Source organism: Misgurnus anguillicaudatus, chromosome 19, assembly GCF_027580225.2.
Source record: "Misgurnus anguillicaudatus chromosome 19, ASM2758022v2, whole genome shotgun sequence".
Taxonomy (NCBI): domain Eukaryota; kingdom Metazoa; phylum Chordata; class Actinopteri; order Cypriniformes; family Cobitidae; genus Misgurnus; species Misgurnus anguillicaudatus.
The window spans coordinates 23,669,987-23,683,534 of NC_073355.2; the positions used below are offsets into that span (position 1 = coordinate 23,669,987).

General features: G+C 36.1%; 3 protein-coding genes across 5 annotated transcripts; 1 reads left to right on the plus strand and 2 right to left on the minus strand.

The window, feature by feature from the left end:
- Positions 1 to 891: 891 nt before the first annotated feature.
- Positions 892 to 3,853, minus strand: LOC129434874 (guanine nucleotide-binding protein G(I)/G(S)/G(O) subunit gamma-5). Its single transcript, XM_055193497.2, has 3 exons — positions 3,680 to 3,853; positions 1,799 to 1,925; positions 892 to 1,722 (listed from the first exon to the last, which is right to left on the minus strand). Exons 1-2 carry the CDS (start codon positions 3,767 to 3,769, stop codon positions 1,800 to 1,802), a joined length of 216 nt encoding a protein of 71 aa, XP_055049472.1. The 5' UTR covers positions 3,770 to 3,853; the 3' UTR covers positions 892 to 1,722; position 1,799.
- A 707-nt stretch (positions 3,854 to 4,560) lies between these two features.
- On the plus strand, positions 4,561 to 7,344 carry clpp (caseinolytic mitochondrial matrix peptidase proteolytic subunit). Its single transcript, XM_055193491.2, has 7 exons — positions 4,561 to 4,680; positions 5,034 to 5,135; positions 5,411 to 5,482; positions 5,582 to 5,678; positions 5,943 to 6,130; positions 6,213 to 6,318; positions 6,685 to 7,344. The coding sequence occupies exons 1-7, from the start codon at positions 4,669 to 4,671 to the stop codon at positions 6,909 to 6,911; spliced, it is 804 nt and encodes a 267-aa protein (XP_055049466.2). The 5' UTR covers positions 4,561 to 4,668; the 3' UTR covers positions 6,912 to 7,344.
- Positions 7,345 to 8,586: 1,242 nt separating this feature from the next.
- On the minus strand, positions 8,587 to 12,793 carry aldh3b1 (aldehyde dehydrogenase 3 family, member B1). Of its 3 annotated transcripts, XR_008640984.2 has the most exons (11): positions 12,556 to 12,791; positions 11,205 to 11,387; positions 11,014 to 11,124; positions 10,776 to 10,896; positions 10,613 to 10,698; positions 10,425 to 10,506; positions 9,956 to 10,348; positions 9,699 to 9,865; positions 9,508 to 9,607; positions 8,949 to 9,436; positions 8,587 to 8,917 (listed from the first exon to the last, which is right to left on the minus strand). XR_008640984.2 is itself a non-coding variant. In XM_055193482.2 (10 exons), the coding sequence occupies exons 2-10, from the start codon at positions 11,364 to 11,366 to the stop codon at positions 9,237 to 9,239; spliced, it is 1,422 nt and encodes a 473-aa protein (XP_055049457.1). In that variant the 5' UTR covers positions 11,367 to 11,387; positions 12,579 to 12,793; the 3' UTR covers positions 8,587 to 9,236. The 3 variants fall into 3 exon arrangements, 2 of the variants coding, with proteins under 2 accessions (XP_055049457.1, XP_055049456.1); XM_055193482.2 differs by having other exon boundaries at positions 8,587 to 9,436; positions 12,579 to 12,793; XM_055193481.2 differs by having other exon boundaries at positions 8,587 to 9,436.
- Positions 12,794 to 13,548: the final 755 nt, after the last annotated feature.

A 13,548-nucleotide genomic window follows, 5' to 3' on the forward strand; every position in this document is an offset into this window, starting at 1 on the left:
TCATAATGAACTGTTATGTGTTTATTACCTTAGAATGAGACGTTTTTTATCTACATACACTGAGGGTCTCCTTACATGGAAGTCGCCATTTTGTGCTGCCTTGTTTCTACAGAAGCCCTTACTGGACAAACTTTTTTACTAAGTTGTCTCCGACGATGATATGTTTGTTCGGTGCCGGCTACTGTAGCTTCTCTATGTGTTTCAAAAGCGAGGGGTGAGCAGTGGACTGAGCCGTTTGTTGTAATTCACAACTTGCCACTAGATGCCGCTAAAATGTACACACTGCACCTTTAAGTATACCACAATATTTTTATGTGAGTCATCTTTAGTAAAATCACTAATACATTTTATGCAATTATAAAAGGTACATTTACAAAAAAAACAAACAGTAACATATAATGATTTTTTTTAGTAACATTAAGCAGTGTTTCCTCAACTGGGTGCCTCAAGACGTCAAATGATTTAAAATAAGACAAAACAAGCCAAGATATTAGTGTTGCATCTTAAAGCTCTACAATATTTTATTGGGTAGAAATTGTGAGCGGGGTCCAAAAAGGTTCTTCTAAAGCTATACAACTTTAAACTTTAAAATAGTATTTAATTAACAATGTTTTTTTTTTTAAATACATTTAGTTACTGTGGTACATTGTAAAGCAAGGTAGAGTTTGCCATCATAATATCTTAGCTTACTGCAAAATTGTAGATGTTGCTCTTGTAAGCACTTCTGTAAAATGTTAAACTCAATCCCTGCATGAGGTAAACAGGGTAAAAAGTTATCCAGGCAGTCATGCAACATACAGCTGACAGTAATCAAACCCTTACACAGAAGGGACATTTGCATGAATGTCCAGTGGTTGACTCATATAAAATGAGCTAAACACACATGCACAGTTAGAGTAGATGCAAAAACAGACCAGCTGGTATGCTTTTAATCATTTGGATTTCTTGTACAAACAGAAAAGACACAACACGAACGCATTTCACCGACAAATACAAACACACAGGTATAATTATATTTCTTATGTTAACACTAACATTTAAGAAACTCCAAAATGATGCAAAACCATATACCTAGGGAATCAAGAAAATACATTTGAATGTAAGTACCTCAGCAGTGTTTAGATATAACAGAAAGACAGCATTAATCTTTTATCAAAAAGAACCTGAGATTCAAGATATCTTTTTCCTTCAATACAGCTAACTGGTTATACAGTTAAATATCTTAATTACATAAGATTCATGGTAACAACAGTTCATGTATAAGCCTAACTGCATCAGTACAAAAACAAGGTGTTTCAGTGTTTCTTCACAAACAAGACCACATATTTCAGTGTAAGAAAGATATTTATATTGACATGGCAAACCTGTTGCATAATTGTGGTCACTTCATAAAAAAACGAGACCCCAAAAAGAACCAAACTGGGCACTCTAAACTCTCCCTGTGTCTAAGTTGGACTACCATGCTTATTATTGTTTGGCCATTACCTTAATTAAGGTTATATACATTTAAATGGTTTTCTTCATTAATCATATTTTTACATGTGTGTGACTTCAAATAAAACATTTTAGTGTAACTTGCACGTGTAGTGTTAAAGTAGTGATTCAGCCGTGCTATAGATAGCACCAAGAAAATAGGACTTGGGAAAAAATTCTGCCTTCTAGTGTAAAAATGTAAAAAAGGAATGTTCAGAAGATTCTCCTGATCTCTCTTCATCTTGCCTCCTTGGGGAAAGAGAGAGAGATTTTTATATTTCTGTTAATGATAAACAAATTGTATCACTGAAATTATTGTTAGTACCTCAGAACAGTGCACAAGATTTAGGGGGGCGGAATGGGTTGTCACTGGATGGCACTCCCATAAGTAAAGGATCCCTATTGGCATTTTGAATACAGAATGCTTTAAGGTCGGCTGCAGCTTGAGAAACCTAGATTGAAGGAGAAATGACATATTATAAGAAAATTTCAAAATTCCAATGTTAGTGAAATCTATCCTTCAAACTAAACATTGGGCTTATAGCTTTTGTGTAAACAAGTGAACACACTTCCTGCTGTTTTGATGTTTAGAATTACATAACACATGACATATGCTTGACATTTGACATTTTTTTCCATTGTGAAATATCCCTGAAAACTATTCACTGGAAACCTTCACCAAAAACCTGCAAATTCGCTGATATTTATTAATTCTCGTGTCATCCCAGATGACTTCCTTTATCCAGTTGCACACAAACAAATACATTTCTATTAGAATGCTGCGATATTATCTTCTTAAAGGGAATAAAATGACAAAGCATAAAAAGCACATATTAAAGTAAACCAAATGACTCTACTAGTGGGTTAATATATCTCTAAAGTGAAATAATGGAATTTAAGGGAATTGTTTAATATTTGAAGCTTATACGTTTAAGCAAAACCGAAATATAAACACACAGAAACACACATTATCAAATATCTATAGTTCTCGCATATCTCATGACTAGTGAAAGTTAAGACTAGTTGTAATATGCATGTTTCGTCACAAGATGCAAGGAGAACCAATGAGATTTAATGTTACCGACGTGCTGCCATATTATTTTAACTTTTGCAAAATAAGCTTAAATATTTATACTTTTCTCTCACAAACCTTTTTCTCTCTCAAAAAGACATAATTTATACCACAAGAGTCATTTGGATTACTTTAATGATAAATATATGTGTTTTTTGAAGCTTAAAAATGAAAGCATGTTATAGTTTGTGTTCAACTTAAGTAATCAAATCATTAGGCTTGTTCAACTTCATATGGCTCGCATGAACGTACAAGCGGATGACGTCAAAGTACCGCGAGAGCGATTCAGAGCGACTTCTATGTATCATTACTCGAATCGCTCTCGCGGTACCTTGGCGTCCAACAACCCCATATATATATCTGGTATGGCAGAAAAACGGGTACTTGACTTGTTTGGGTTACTAGTACTTTAAAATGCGACAACTTGCCTCGCTCTCCCCATGACACTACAGTACTTGCATTTATACACATGCGCAGATAAAAAAGGTTTGTAGAGCGCTCTGTTGTTTATTTCAGAAAGCATCACGCGATCTTTATTTAATCCATGGTTAATTTCAGAACAAATAAAGCCTTGTGTTTTTAAAGATATCGGTTTGGGGGCAGTGGTAATTTGTGGCTACTAATACGGATTTAGATTTTTCGACCAACAATTGCGCCACTGTGTTTCTCGATCAACAAAGAGCTTTACTGTTGCCTTCACAGAGTTTTCAAATCTAGTTAGACTGCAGCACGAGGAACAGTTTTGAGATTTTGTACGGTGGCATAACTGTAATACACAAAAACAAATTAAAAAACGTCTGCTACGTTTGATCAATTTACACACAAGCTGTCACTAGGGAAGGCGTAGCCTTGAAACAGCTGAGAAAATCGACGGTGATTGAAGTTTTCACGCCAGGCAGGCCACGATGTAAGCTGTCATTGAAACCAAACAGCTGTAATACATGACACAACATTTGTATCAAGTATTTTTTAATAGATTACATGCTTAAAATATGGTTTAAAGAATACACGGGTAGTCCCAAGAATCAAACTTTGCAGAGAGTAACTTTCAGCGGTGAACAAGAAACAAGTCTGTCAAGTCACACCCTGTTCGCTCTTCATAAACATTTCCAATCTGTTTCCTTAAAAACTCACCTTAATCCTGCGGATGCTTGCTTCGAGTCGCAGCTGTTTGACGGTTTTCTGTAAAGCCACCAAGCTGCTGTTTGCGCTGTTATTTGACATGTCTACTGACAGAAAGACGAAAGTTTCAACAATGTCAAAACGAGAGTGACTTCGGCAGTAACTGGCTCAACGGCGCCCCTATCGGCAAACATGTGCGAAGCTTCATAAAGCTGCAGCGCAACTTGTCCTTACAACGAACAAACATAACAATTAATAGTATTAACAATTAACATTAAATAATGTAATGAAATAAAACATATGTAAGAATAATATTCATGAGGATATCTCTTAATCAATAACACGCATACTGTTTTTTTTTAGTTTCTTTCAATAAGCTATTAACATGTATACAAAGACATTAAGTTCACCCAAAATTGAAAAACTGTTTTCATTTTCTTATCCTCATGTTGTTCTGAACCTTTATGATTTTTTTAGCTGCATGCTTAGCATCATTAATCAAAATATTTTATTTTGTGTTCATCAAAAAAAAAAAAAAAAAAAAAAAAATCATACAGGTTTAGAACATGATGATGAAGAAGATGATTTTTGGGCGAACTATCCCTTTAAATGTAGCATACATAACAGTAAATTTAATTAAATTAGTGTTAATGCTAAATATAGCATTAATTTTAAATTATTAAATAAACAATCAATTTAGAATATGCTTTTATCCAAAGCAACACATAAGGAAGCATTCAATATCTACTTTCTACAAGAGCTAACAATGTGCATAGTTTACAAAGCTACGTTGACAAGTAGGAGACTAAGATCAGAACAGAACTAAAGAAAATCTTTTTTTATATATAATGCTAACATTACACTACTTTTGGAAACATTTTGCTTTTCCACAGCGCCATCTAGTGCTCATGCGCAGTCTCGCATGGGATTTCGTCATATGACTGGAGTAACTTCACATCCGGGTGAACACAGGGGTCGTGTGAGGGTTGCTTATCAGAAACATGTTATTGCAAGTGAGTATAAAACTGCGCTCTGAAAATAAATATGAATGTACAAAATTGTACTAATTATGTAAGTCAAAACAACTCCCGAGTAACGTTAGTTTTTGAAGTAAGTTAGTAATGACATTTCCCGATTAAAACACCTGTTCTGTGTAACTGTTTACAGCTCTTTTCCTAGTATTTTTTTCTGTTATATTACATGATCTTATTTTTTTTGCTCAAGGTTATTTTAAGAAATAAGCTTTTTTTTAGGTGTAACAGTAATGACAAGGTCTAGCTACTAAGTTACCATATCCAACTAACGTTACCTTGCACAAAATGGCAGAGATCCGTTTTTTTTTACAATTGGTCATTATTTTTTATAGAGAGTTTTACAATGTGGTGTTTCTACACTCAAAGGGATTCGCTCCATTCATCAGACTTCATTATTGAGAAGTCCACTCATACCTATCGTTGTGGAGCAGACGGCAAGTTTATACGTTTATCTAAATATTTTGCTTGATTTCGACCTTGATACAAATCTTTTATATACACTAGTCAACATTTGAAGTGGATCAAAACCTTTCTTAAAAATTGTCTTAAAACCAATACCGTTCTTGTCTTAGGACAACTTTGATGGACGTTTTTGATCCACTTCAAATGTTGATTACTATATTTTATATCAGCGTTAGATTTATGTATTTAAATGATTAATGTAAAAGTAATGAACTCTGACAGCTTTGCAACACATGGTCTGTTTCAGGGACGAGGAGAGCGCGCGTATGACATCTACTCAAGGCTACTCAGAGAGAGAATCATCTGTGTTATGGGTCCTGTAAGTAAATTGCTAAGACAGACCCACAGTAGTATTGTTTTAAAAAATACATTTCTTTAGTTTTCTTCTCATTCTGTTAAAATGTTTTTTTTTATCTAGATCGATGACACAGTGGCCTCTCTGGTTATTGCTCAACTACTTTTTCTCCAGTCAGAGAGCAATAACAAACCTATTCACATGTACATCAACAGCCCTGGTGAGAGTAACATAATTCTATTGACGGATACAAGTTTGTATATATATATATATATATATATATATATATATATATATATATATATATATATATATATATATATATATATATATATATCATAAATAAAAAAAAGTATTTATTTAGCAAAAGCTGTAAAATAGTATTCATCTATATTCTTCAGAGAATGACTTTCAAAACACACTGGTGCTGTTTTTGCATGCTTTTTCTGTCTATATATACTATTTCCTTTCTTGCATATTGCAGGGGGTGTAGTTACAGCTGGACTTGCGATCTATGACACCATGCAGTATATCTTAAATCCCATCTCTACCTGGTGTGTGGGCCAGGCTGCCAGTATGGGCAGTCTGCTGTTGGCATCAGGAACTGCAGGCATGAGGCATTCACTGCCCAATGCCAGAATAATGGTGCACCAGCCTTCTGGAGGTGCAAGGGTGAGTATAAATTTAAAGAACTTCTGGGAAGAGAATTACAAGGTTGCAAAAAATTTAAACACTAATTTATTTATAAATACAGGGGCAGGCAACAGATATTGCCATCCAGGCAGAGGAAATCCTCAAGCTGAAAAGACAGATCAACGTCATCTATTCGAAACACACAGGGCAGCTTTTGGAGACTATAGGTAATTGTGCTATTGCATGCAGGGCTTTCTTTATTGATCAAGTTTGTGATTATGCCTAAAGTCTCAATCTAATTATGAGATAAGGAGCATCAAAGTTTGATTTCACATTGATTTTGTTAAACTTTAACATGGCCATACTCAGTCAGTATTAAAGATATTAAACGGGGTACCCACGGGTCCATGAAATCCTTGAAAGTTTGTGAATCTGGAGGGAAAAATTCAAGGCTCTGGGATGTTTTTAAAAATATATAAGGTTATATTTTCACATTTTACATGATATATAACGATTTTATGTAAAAAAACAGCCAATCACACAAAATGACTAGCTAGTTTTCAGTATCACTTTTTTATGTTGTCCTCATATAGAGGGTGTGATGGAGAGAGACAGGTACATGAGTCCGATGGAAGCTCAGGATTTCGGGATCATCGACAAGGTCCTGGTTCATCCTCCACAGGCTGGGCAAGACGAGCCAGAACTTGTTCAGAAAGAACCTGCCAGCCCTGCGAGCACATCCGCCTCCCCTCAATCACAAGCCTCGGAGCCAGGAAAGCCTGGCAGCACCCCCACCTCCTCCCACAAACCTGAACCCTGAAATAGACTCCATGCAGGAGCAAACTACCATGTAACTAGTTCAGCATCTCTTTTGGGAGATGCCTTGGAGGATTGTCACCAGCTCACACATCTGAAACCTGTGACATTCTTTTTTGTATTTGACATTTTTATTAAGTAATGTCAGTAAGCATAGGCTTGAGAAGCAGTACCAGAATCTGGACCACCTTACAGATGCAAATGTGGAGGAGCATGGATGCCCTCATATTTCTATACTGCACAAAAACATATTTTTAGCAAGACATAAGGTAACTGGTACACCAACTGGATAGGAACACAATATTGTGCAGGGTTTGATGTCTGGGTATTTAGAATGTTTGCGCCACAAATATGCTATAATATGTGCTTGCCAGTATAAAATAATTTGAAGCAAGACATTTTATAGCTATTGTTCAAATAAATCACATGAAAATTGATTTCCCTTTCTAGAAATATTTGTATCTAAATAATGAAATATAGGCCTGGTTTCACAAACAAGGCTTAGCATAAGCCAGGGCTATGCCTTAAAGCAACACTATGTAATTTTTTACCTTTAAAGAATGTCTCTAAAATTATTTCAGTGATAGAACAGCTTTTAACTGGAAAAATTATACTGTTGCTGCAACCTGAGCAGCCTCCTAGCTGCTACAAGCACACTCTGAAAGTGGCGGTGGAGGGTAGAGCACACAGCCCCACCCCTCCCCCTGCCTGCAGAAGAGTGTCTGATACCAGGCACTGTTGCGCTTTTCAACCACATGGGGGAGCTGTAAGTCATTTTTACATGGAAACTACATAGTGTTGCTTTAATTAAAGGGGACATTTCACAAGACACCTATAAGATGTAAAATAAATCTTTGGTGTCTCCAGAGTACATATGTAAAGTTTTAGCTCCAAATACCATATAGATTACTAATACTTATTATAACATATTAAAACTTCCACTTTGTAGATGTGAGCAAAAATGTGCTGTTTTTGGGTATCCTTTTAAATGCAAATGAGCTGATCTCTGCACTAAATGGCAGTGCTGTGGTTGGAAAGTGCAGATTTAGGGGTGGTATTATCCCCTTCTGACATCACAAGGGGAGCTAGATTTCAATGACCTATTTTTACATGCTTGCAGAAAATGCTTTACCAAAACTAAGTTACTGGGTTGATCTTTTTCGCATTTTTTAGGTTAACACAAGCACCGGGGACCCAATTATAGCACTTAAAGATGCAGTGTGTAATCTCTTGACAGAAATGCAAAATAATATACAAAACTATATTATCAGGGGTGTATAAAGACCTTTCATAATGAACCGTTATGTGTTTATTACCTTAGAATGAGATGTTTTTATCTACATACAAAGAGGGTCCCCTTACATGGAAGTCGCCATTTTTCTACAGAAGCCCTTAACGGACAATTTTTTTACTAAGTTGTCTCTGACGATGACATGTTTGTCTGGTGGCAGTTACCGTAGCTTCTCTATGTGTTTCAAAAGCAAGGGGTGAGCAGTGGACTAAGCCTTTGGTTGCAATTTGCATCCTCACCACTAGATCCTGCTAAAATTCACACACTGCACCTTTAAACATGGAAAAAGTCAGATTTTCATGAAATGTCCCCTTTAAATTAGGTTGATAGAAAAATGCCTTACACGTTCTGGTGTGCATCTTGAGACAAAACCAATGACACTGACACATTTTTAAAATTAGTCTGAAAAATAAATTCTTTTCAGCTCAAGCATTCTTTTTAATTTGGGACTGTCTTGTTATATGCCAAGTTTGTAGTTTACAATTTTTAAAGTAGATTTGGCAAAGTTAAGTTTATCTAGCACACACATACAATGCTTCTTTACATGTCCACCAACAGATAATACAATGCTTCTTTACATGTCCACCAACAGATAACACTAAGCTCTTATGATCAGTATTGCAAAATAAGTAGAACATACAAATTATGTGTATATAAAGTATCCATACATAACACTTTCAAGTATCACAAAAGCCCACTATTTACTGTAGTTTAGATAACTTGTAGGATCCATTTTCTGACCTTCTGAACGGAAGTTCCTTTGGACTTACCATGTATATATTTTAATATATTTTAACAGCAAATTATACATCATTATAACAATGAAATATGACATATTGTACTTGTACATCTACATCTTATCTCAATGCTGACCTCTAGTGAAAATTTGAAATAAATGAACAGAGTAAATCTTTATATATCTATGTATAACTGGAAATCTTAAACTAAGTATTATTGACCAAATGTTGTACCGACCCTAAGTAACTGTCATGGTTTTTATACTGGTGCATTAGACAAATCTAGGAAATGGCTGGCCCCTCACATAATGGTGCACTCCGTCCATCCCTTTTTTTTGGTAGTGGTGGCCCAGCGCAACCAGCTAAGATTGCTATCTTTGTAGGGGGGATAGCGCAGCACGTTGATGCGTTCCAGTCCCCAGCCCCTCAGCATGCAGCCGCGCTTGTGACTGAACGTCTCAAAACCCCAGCGGCCGTGGTAGCTGCCCATCCCGCTGGCACCTGCGTCAACAAGCACTTGTTAGAAACATTTCCCGGATTTAATGCGTTTTTTAATGCATTTCCACACTTACCCACTCCTCCAAATGGTAAACCAGGAAGGGACATGTGAACGATTCCATCATTGGAACAGAAGCCTCCACTGCTGGTTCTCTCCAGAACTGTGGTCACAATCTTAAAAGGAAAAAATACGCATCTATATAACCATTACTTTACACGTACACTACACTATTACTCTGAATAGCTTTTGTTTTACCCTCTATACCTGAGACTCATCAGAGAACACATAAAGTGCAAGCGGCTTTTCTCTTTCATTGATGAAATCAATCCCTTTTTCGAGAGACTTTATGGTCAGTATAGGAAGGATGGGGCCAAAAATCTCCTCTTGCATTAAAGCATCAGACTCCTGCACATCCACGACAACAGTGGGGGCTATAGCCAAAAAGAGATGTTGATAGAATTTAATCTCTGCTTTTATCCATCAGTCTGGCACTGTGTAGTAATCACACCCGGTTTACTCACCAATGTACTTCTTATCCCTGTCACTCTCTCCTCCAATCGCCACCTTTCCCTTAGACTTATTTAGCAGCTCAACCAATCGGTTCCAGTGTCTGTCTGTCACAATACGGCCCAGATCTTCGCTTTTTTCGGGCTCAGATCCATAGAAGATCTCCAGGGCCTCTTTGATAAAAGGTAGCAACGCTTCCCTTGTCTCAGCAGTGCATAATACATAGTCTGGAGCCACACAGCTTTGCCCTAGGTTGAAAAACTTGGCCCACACCAGCCTTTTAGCAGCAGCTTTCATGTCTATCCGCCCATGTATCAAACATGGGCACTTGCCACCAAGCTCCAGAGTTACTGGAGTGAGGTGCACTGCAGCTGCTTGGAGTATGCAACGGGCCACATTCTGAGAGCCTGAAGAAGCGAGGAGTAATAATTTAAAAAAATGCAACTTTTATTTTTGGTCCCTGATAACAATAAAACCTCCTACCTGTGTAGAAGATATGATCAAATCTATTCTCCAGCAATGACTTGGTCTCCTCTGGTCCTCCACAAACGACAGCATAACAGTCCTACAAGACAAAAAACAAGCATATTCGCAAGAGAAGAATTGCAGACAAATCCCTTGCAGCCTATGTAATAAAACCATGAGATCATTTGATTCTTCCAAAGAATTACCTTGGACAGATACTTAGGAATGAGTTCAGAAATAAGTTTTTCAGTTGATTTACTTATTTCGGACGGTTTCAGTACCGCACAGTTACCTGACAAAAAGACATTAGGTAAAACGTACAGCAGATGTGTCACAAGGGCTGAATGGCTATAGAAATGTTTATGGTACCTGCAGCAATGGCACCTATCAGAGGTAACAAAATAAGCTGAAGAGGATAGTTCCACGCTCCAATAATCAAAACAACACCAAATGGCTCCCGGCGTACAAAACAGTCATCTAGCTTTGTTGCCTGAAACACAAATACATCCTTTATAGCTCATCTGCAGTCATAACTCCAATACCTGTATATGTTAATGATGCAACAAAAAATATATTGTGAATATATGATGTGTTGTGTAAATCTTACCAAGTTTTTGTCCACATAAGAAGGCTGCATCCAGGTGTGCAAGTTACTGATTGTGAGGCAAAGGTCATTCACAACTATTTCAATCTCCGAGAGCACTGCCTCAAACTTCGGCTGTCAGACAGATGAAAATATTGCAGTTTTAAACGTGTGTGTCAAATTTAAGATAAGTAAGTTACTGTGCATGTTAATACCTTGGCAAGATCTTGATGTAGTGCTTCTAAGATCTGTGCTTCATTGTCTTCAAGCATCAACAGCATGGCCTTTAGCTGAGTTAACCGGAAATGGGCCGGGAGAGTCACTCCGGAGCGGAAAGCACCACGCAGCCTCTCCACCACTTCTTTATGGCTCTCCATTGTGAAAACACCTGTGTTTGCCTGTGGGGGTATATTGAGAACAAGTGCATTTCAGAATTTCTGTACAGATTAAACTTTAAGATGTTAAGAAATCATTGAGAAGCCTGTTAGTCCTTTCATATAAAATAGGGATTGTTAGACCAGTGTTTACCAAACTGATGGTTCGCAGGGGAATTGACAGAGTTTATTTCAATAAAGAAAAAAGAAAATTACCAGATGAGGGGCCAAAACATATACTTTTAAAGTACTAAAAACAATAACTATGTTAAAATACTAGTGATTAAAACGTATTAAAAATAAATATTTTTGAAATAAAACATTAAAATGTGCTATTAAATTATTAAAATATTTACTCAAAATCTCATTGGGTACTTCAAGTAAACAATTTAGGTCAAAGGGATTCGCCTGACAATAAAATGTTATTCCTCAAGGGGGCGCGAGGAGCCCATAAATCATATTGTCAAAATGTCTAATGGACATTTAAATATCAGTATGTTTATTGCCTTAATAAAAAAAAATTGGTTAAAAAAACCCGTTAAATCGTTTAAACATGTTAATGTTCCGAATTGGCAGTTCACTATTTTAAAGTATTTTAACAAATCTTTGTTACGGTCCAATTGCAGTTGTGCTCTGGAAAATAATTTTTATTTAAATGTATCTGATACATTGAAACGTTAAAAGGATTTACATTTTAAACACCTAGTAAATAGTTAAAATTATAAGAATTATATTATTTACACGACAAATGATTTCGGAGTGATACAACTTCCGGGGTGCGAAGCCTCGCCCATCTCTATGATTGACATTTATAATAAACTACAAATCAACACGTCGTCTTCACAGAATGTTTTCGAAGAGTTAAACGTGACTATTAAAAACGTTCAGCTTTTCCTTGAGTAAAACAGTTTATTTTCACGAGCACAAGGAAGTGGGGAGCTTGGTATGACGCATAATAAATGTCTCAACTACGCATATTAGTTTACAGAGTTAACAGAGTTTTTGTTTACCTTTCGCTTATAAGCAAATCTCTTAACAGGGCACTATGAAACGGGAATTGAAGAACAGCTTCGTGAAACAAACACAACGCATGCTTTCAAAACATTTGTTTACCAAAGATCGGCTGTTTATCCAAGTGCTACTGATACAAGTAATAGAGATTTTACACAGCCAAAATAATCTTTTAACTTACCTTGAGAGAATAAAGCAACTTACAGCTCTGTGTATTTCACTGTAGCACGTGAAGAGAAAAAGTAGTTCCGGGTTTTTCTTTTTTATTCAGCAAATTCAAGTTTGTCTGGTTTGTCATTAGCTCAGACTGCTGCAGCTCGAAAAACCTGATATTGCATTAACTTAATAACGAAACATTTAAAGACAGCGCGATGAATAAATACAAAAAATGCATGTAAAAACAGCATGAAAATACAAGATAAAGTGAGGAATCTGCAGCTTCTCAGAACAAAAGTTCACCACAACCTTTGCAGGGATTTATAAAAAAAAAAAAATCTAAAACCTAAAGAAAACTCGTTTCTTACGTCAGGCCATGCAGACAGCTGTCTATTAAATAAAACATTAATTTATTGTGTAGACAGCTGGTATCAAAATAAAATATATTGGGATGGTTTCCAGGACAGGGATTAGACAAAAAAAATTTTTAAGAGCTGTCCAAACTGACAACAACTTAGACAGACATATCTTAAAATACATCAGTACTCTTTGTTTTGCCTCGAAATGCACACAAGTAATGTTTTTAGTAATGCATGTTTGTTAAAACTAGTTATATTTCCTAATTAATCTAAGGCTTAGTGCTGTTTTAAGATAATCCCTGTCCAGGAAACCGCCCCATTTAATAATAACAAAATTCAAAGATTTTTTATGACAGTGATGGATAGGTTAGTTGTGTAAAATAACTAACTGGAGTAGGCCTATGTTACATTTGTTACCTTGTATATTTAAATTAGATTTAGAAAGATTATTGTATTCTTACGCATGATATGACTGAGATATTTTCCAGTAATACTGTACATCTGTTAAGCACAGGTGCATGTTGCAGCTGTTAATGTTTTGGTTAACAAAACTAGTCAGTTTAATGCTTGAAAGGTTCAGTAGTTTCATATGGTCCTTTCACTGGCCTGTAATAGGCTTTTAGGCTTATATTTGTATTTCTTAGTTTCGGGTATTTCCC

What these genes read in the sequence shown, in the direction of transcription:
- LOC129434874 (XM_055193497.2), bottom strand. Translation starts at nt 3,769, where the DNA reads ATGTCAAATAACAGCGCAAACAGCAGCTTGGTGGCTTTACAGAAAACC. An exon ending in CAAGCATCCGCAGGATTAAG is followed by an intron (nt 1,926 to 3,679) that starts GTGAGTTTTTAA and finishes CCTTCAATCTAG; the next exon opens with GTTTCTCAAGCTGCAGCCGA.
- aldh3b1 (XM_055193482.2), bottom strand. Translation starts at nt 11,366, where the DNA reads ATGGAGAGCCATAAAGAAGTGGTGGAGAGGCTGCGTGGTGCTTTCCGC. An exon ending in TACATCAAGATCTTGCCAAG is followed by an intron (nt 11,125 to 11,204) that starts GTATTAACATGC and finishes TCTGTCTGACAG; the next exon opens with CCGAAGTTTGAGGCAGTGCT. An exon ending in GATAGGTGCCATTGCTGCAG is followed by an intron (nt 10,699 to 10,775) that starts GTACCATAAACA and finishes TCTTTTTGTCAG; the next exon opens with GTAACTGTGCGGTACTGAAA.
- clpp (XM_055193491.2), top strand. An exon ending in TCATCTGTGTTATGGGTCCT is followed by an intron (nt 5,483 to 5,581) that starts GTAAGTAAATTG and finishes TTTTTTATCTAG; the next exon opens with ATCGATGACACAGTGGCCTC. An exon ending in AGCCTTCTGGAGGTGCAAGG is followed by an intron (nt 6,131 to 6,212) that starts GTGAGTATAAAT and finishes TTATAAATACAG; the next exon opens with GGGCAGGCAACAGATATTGC.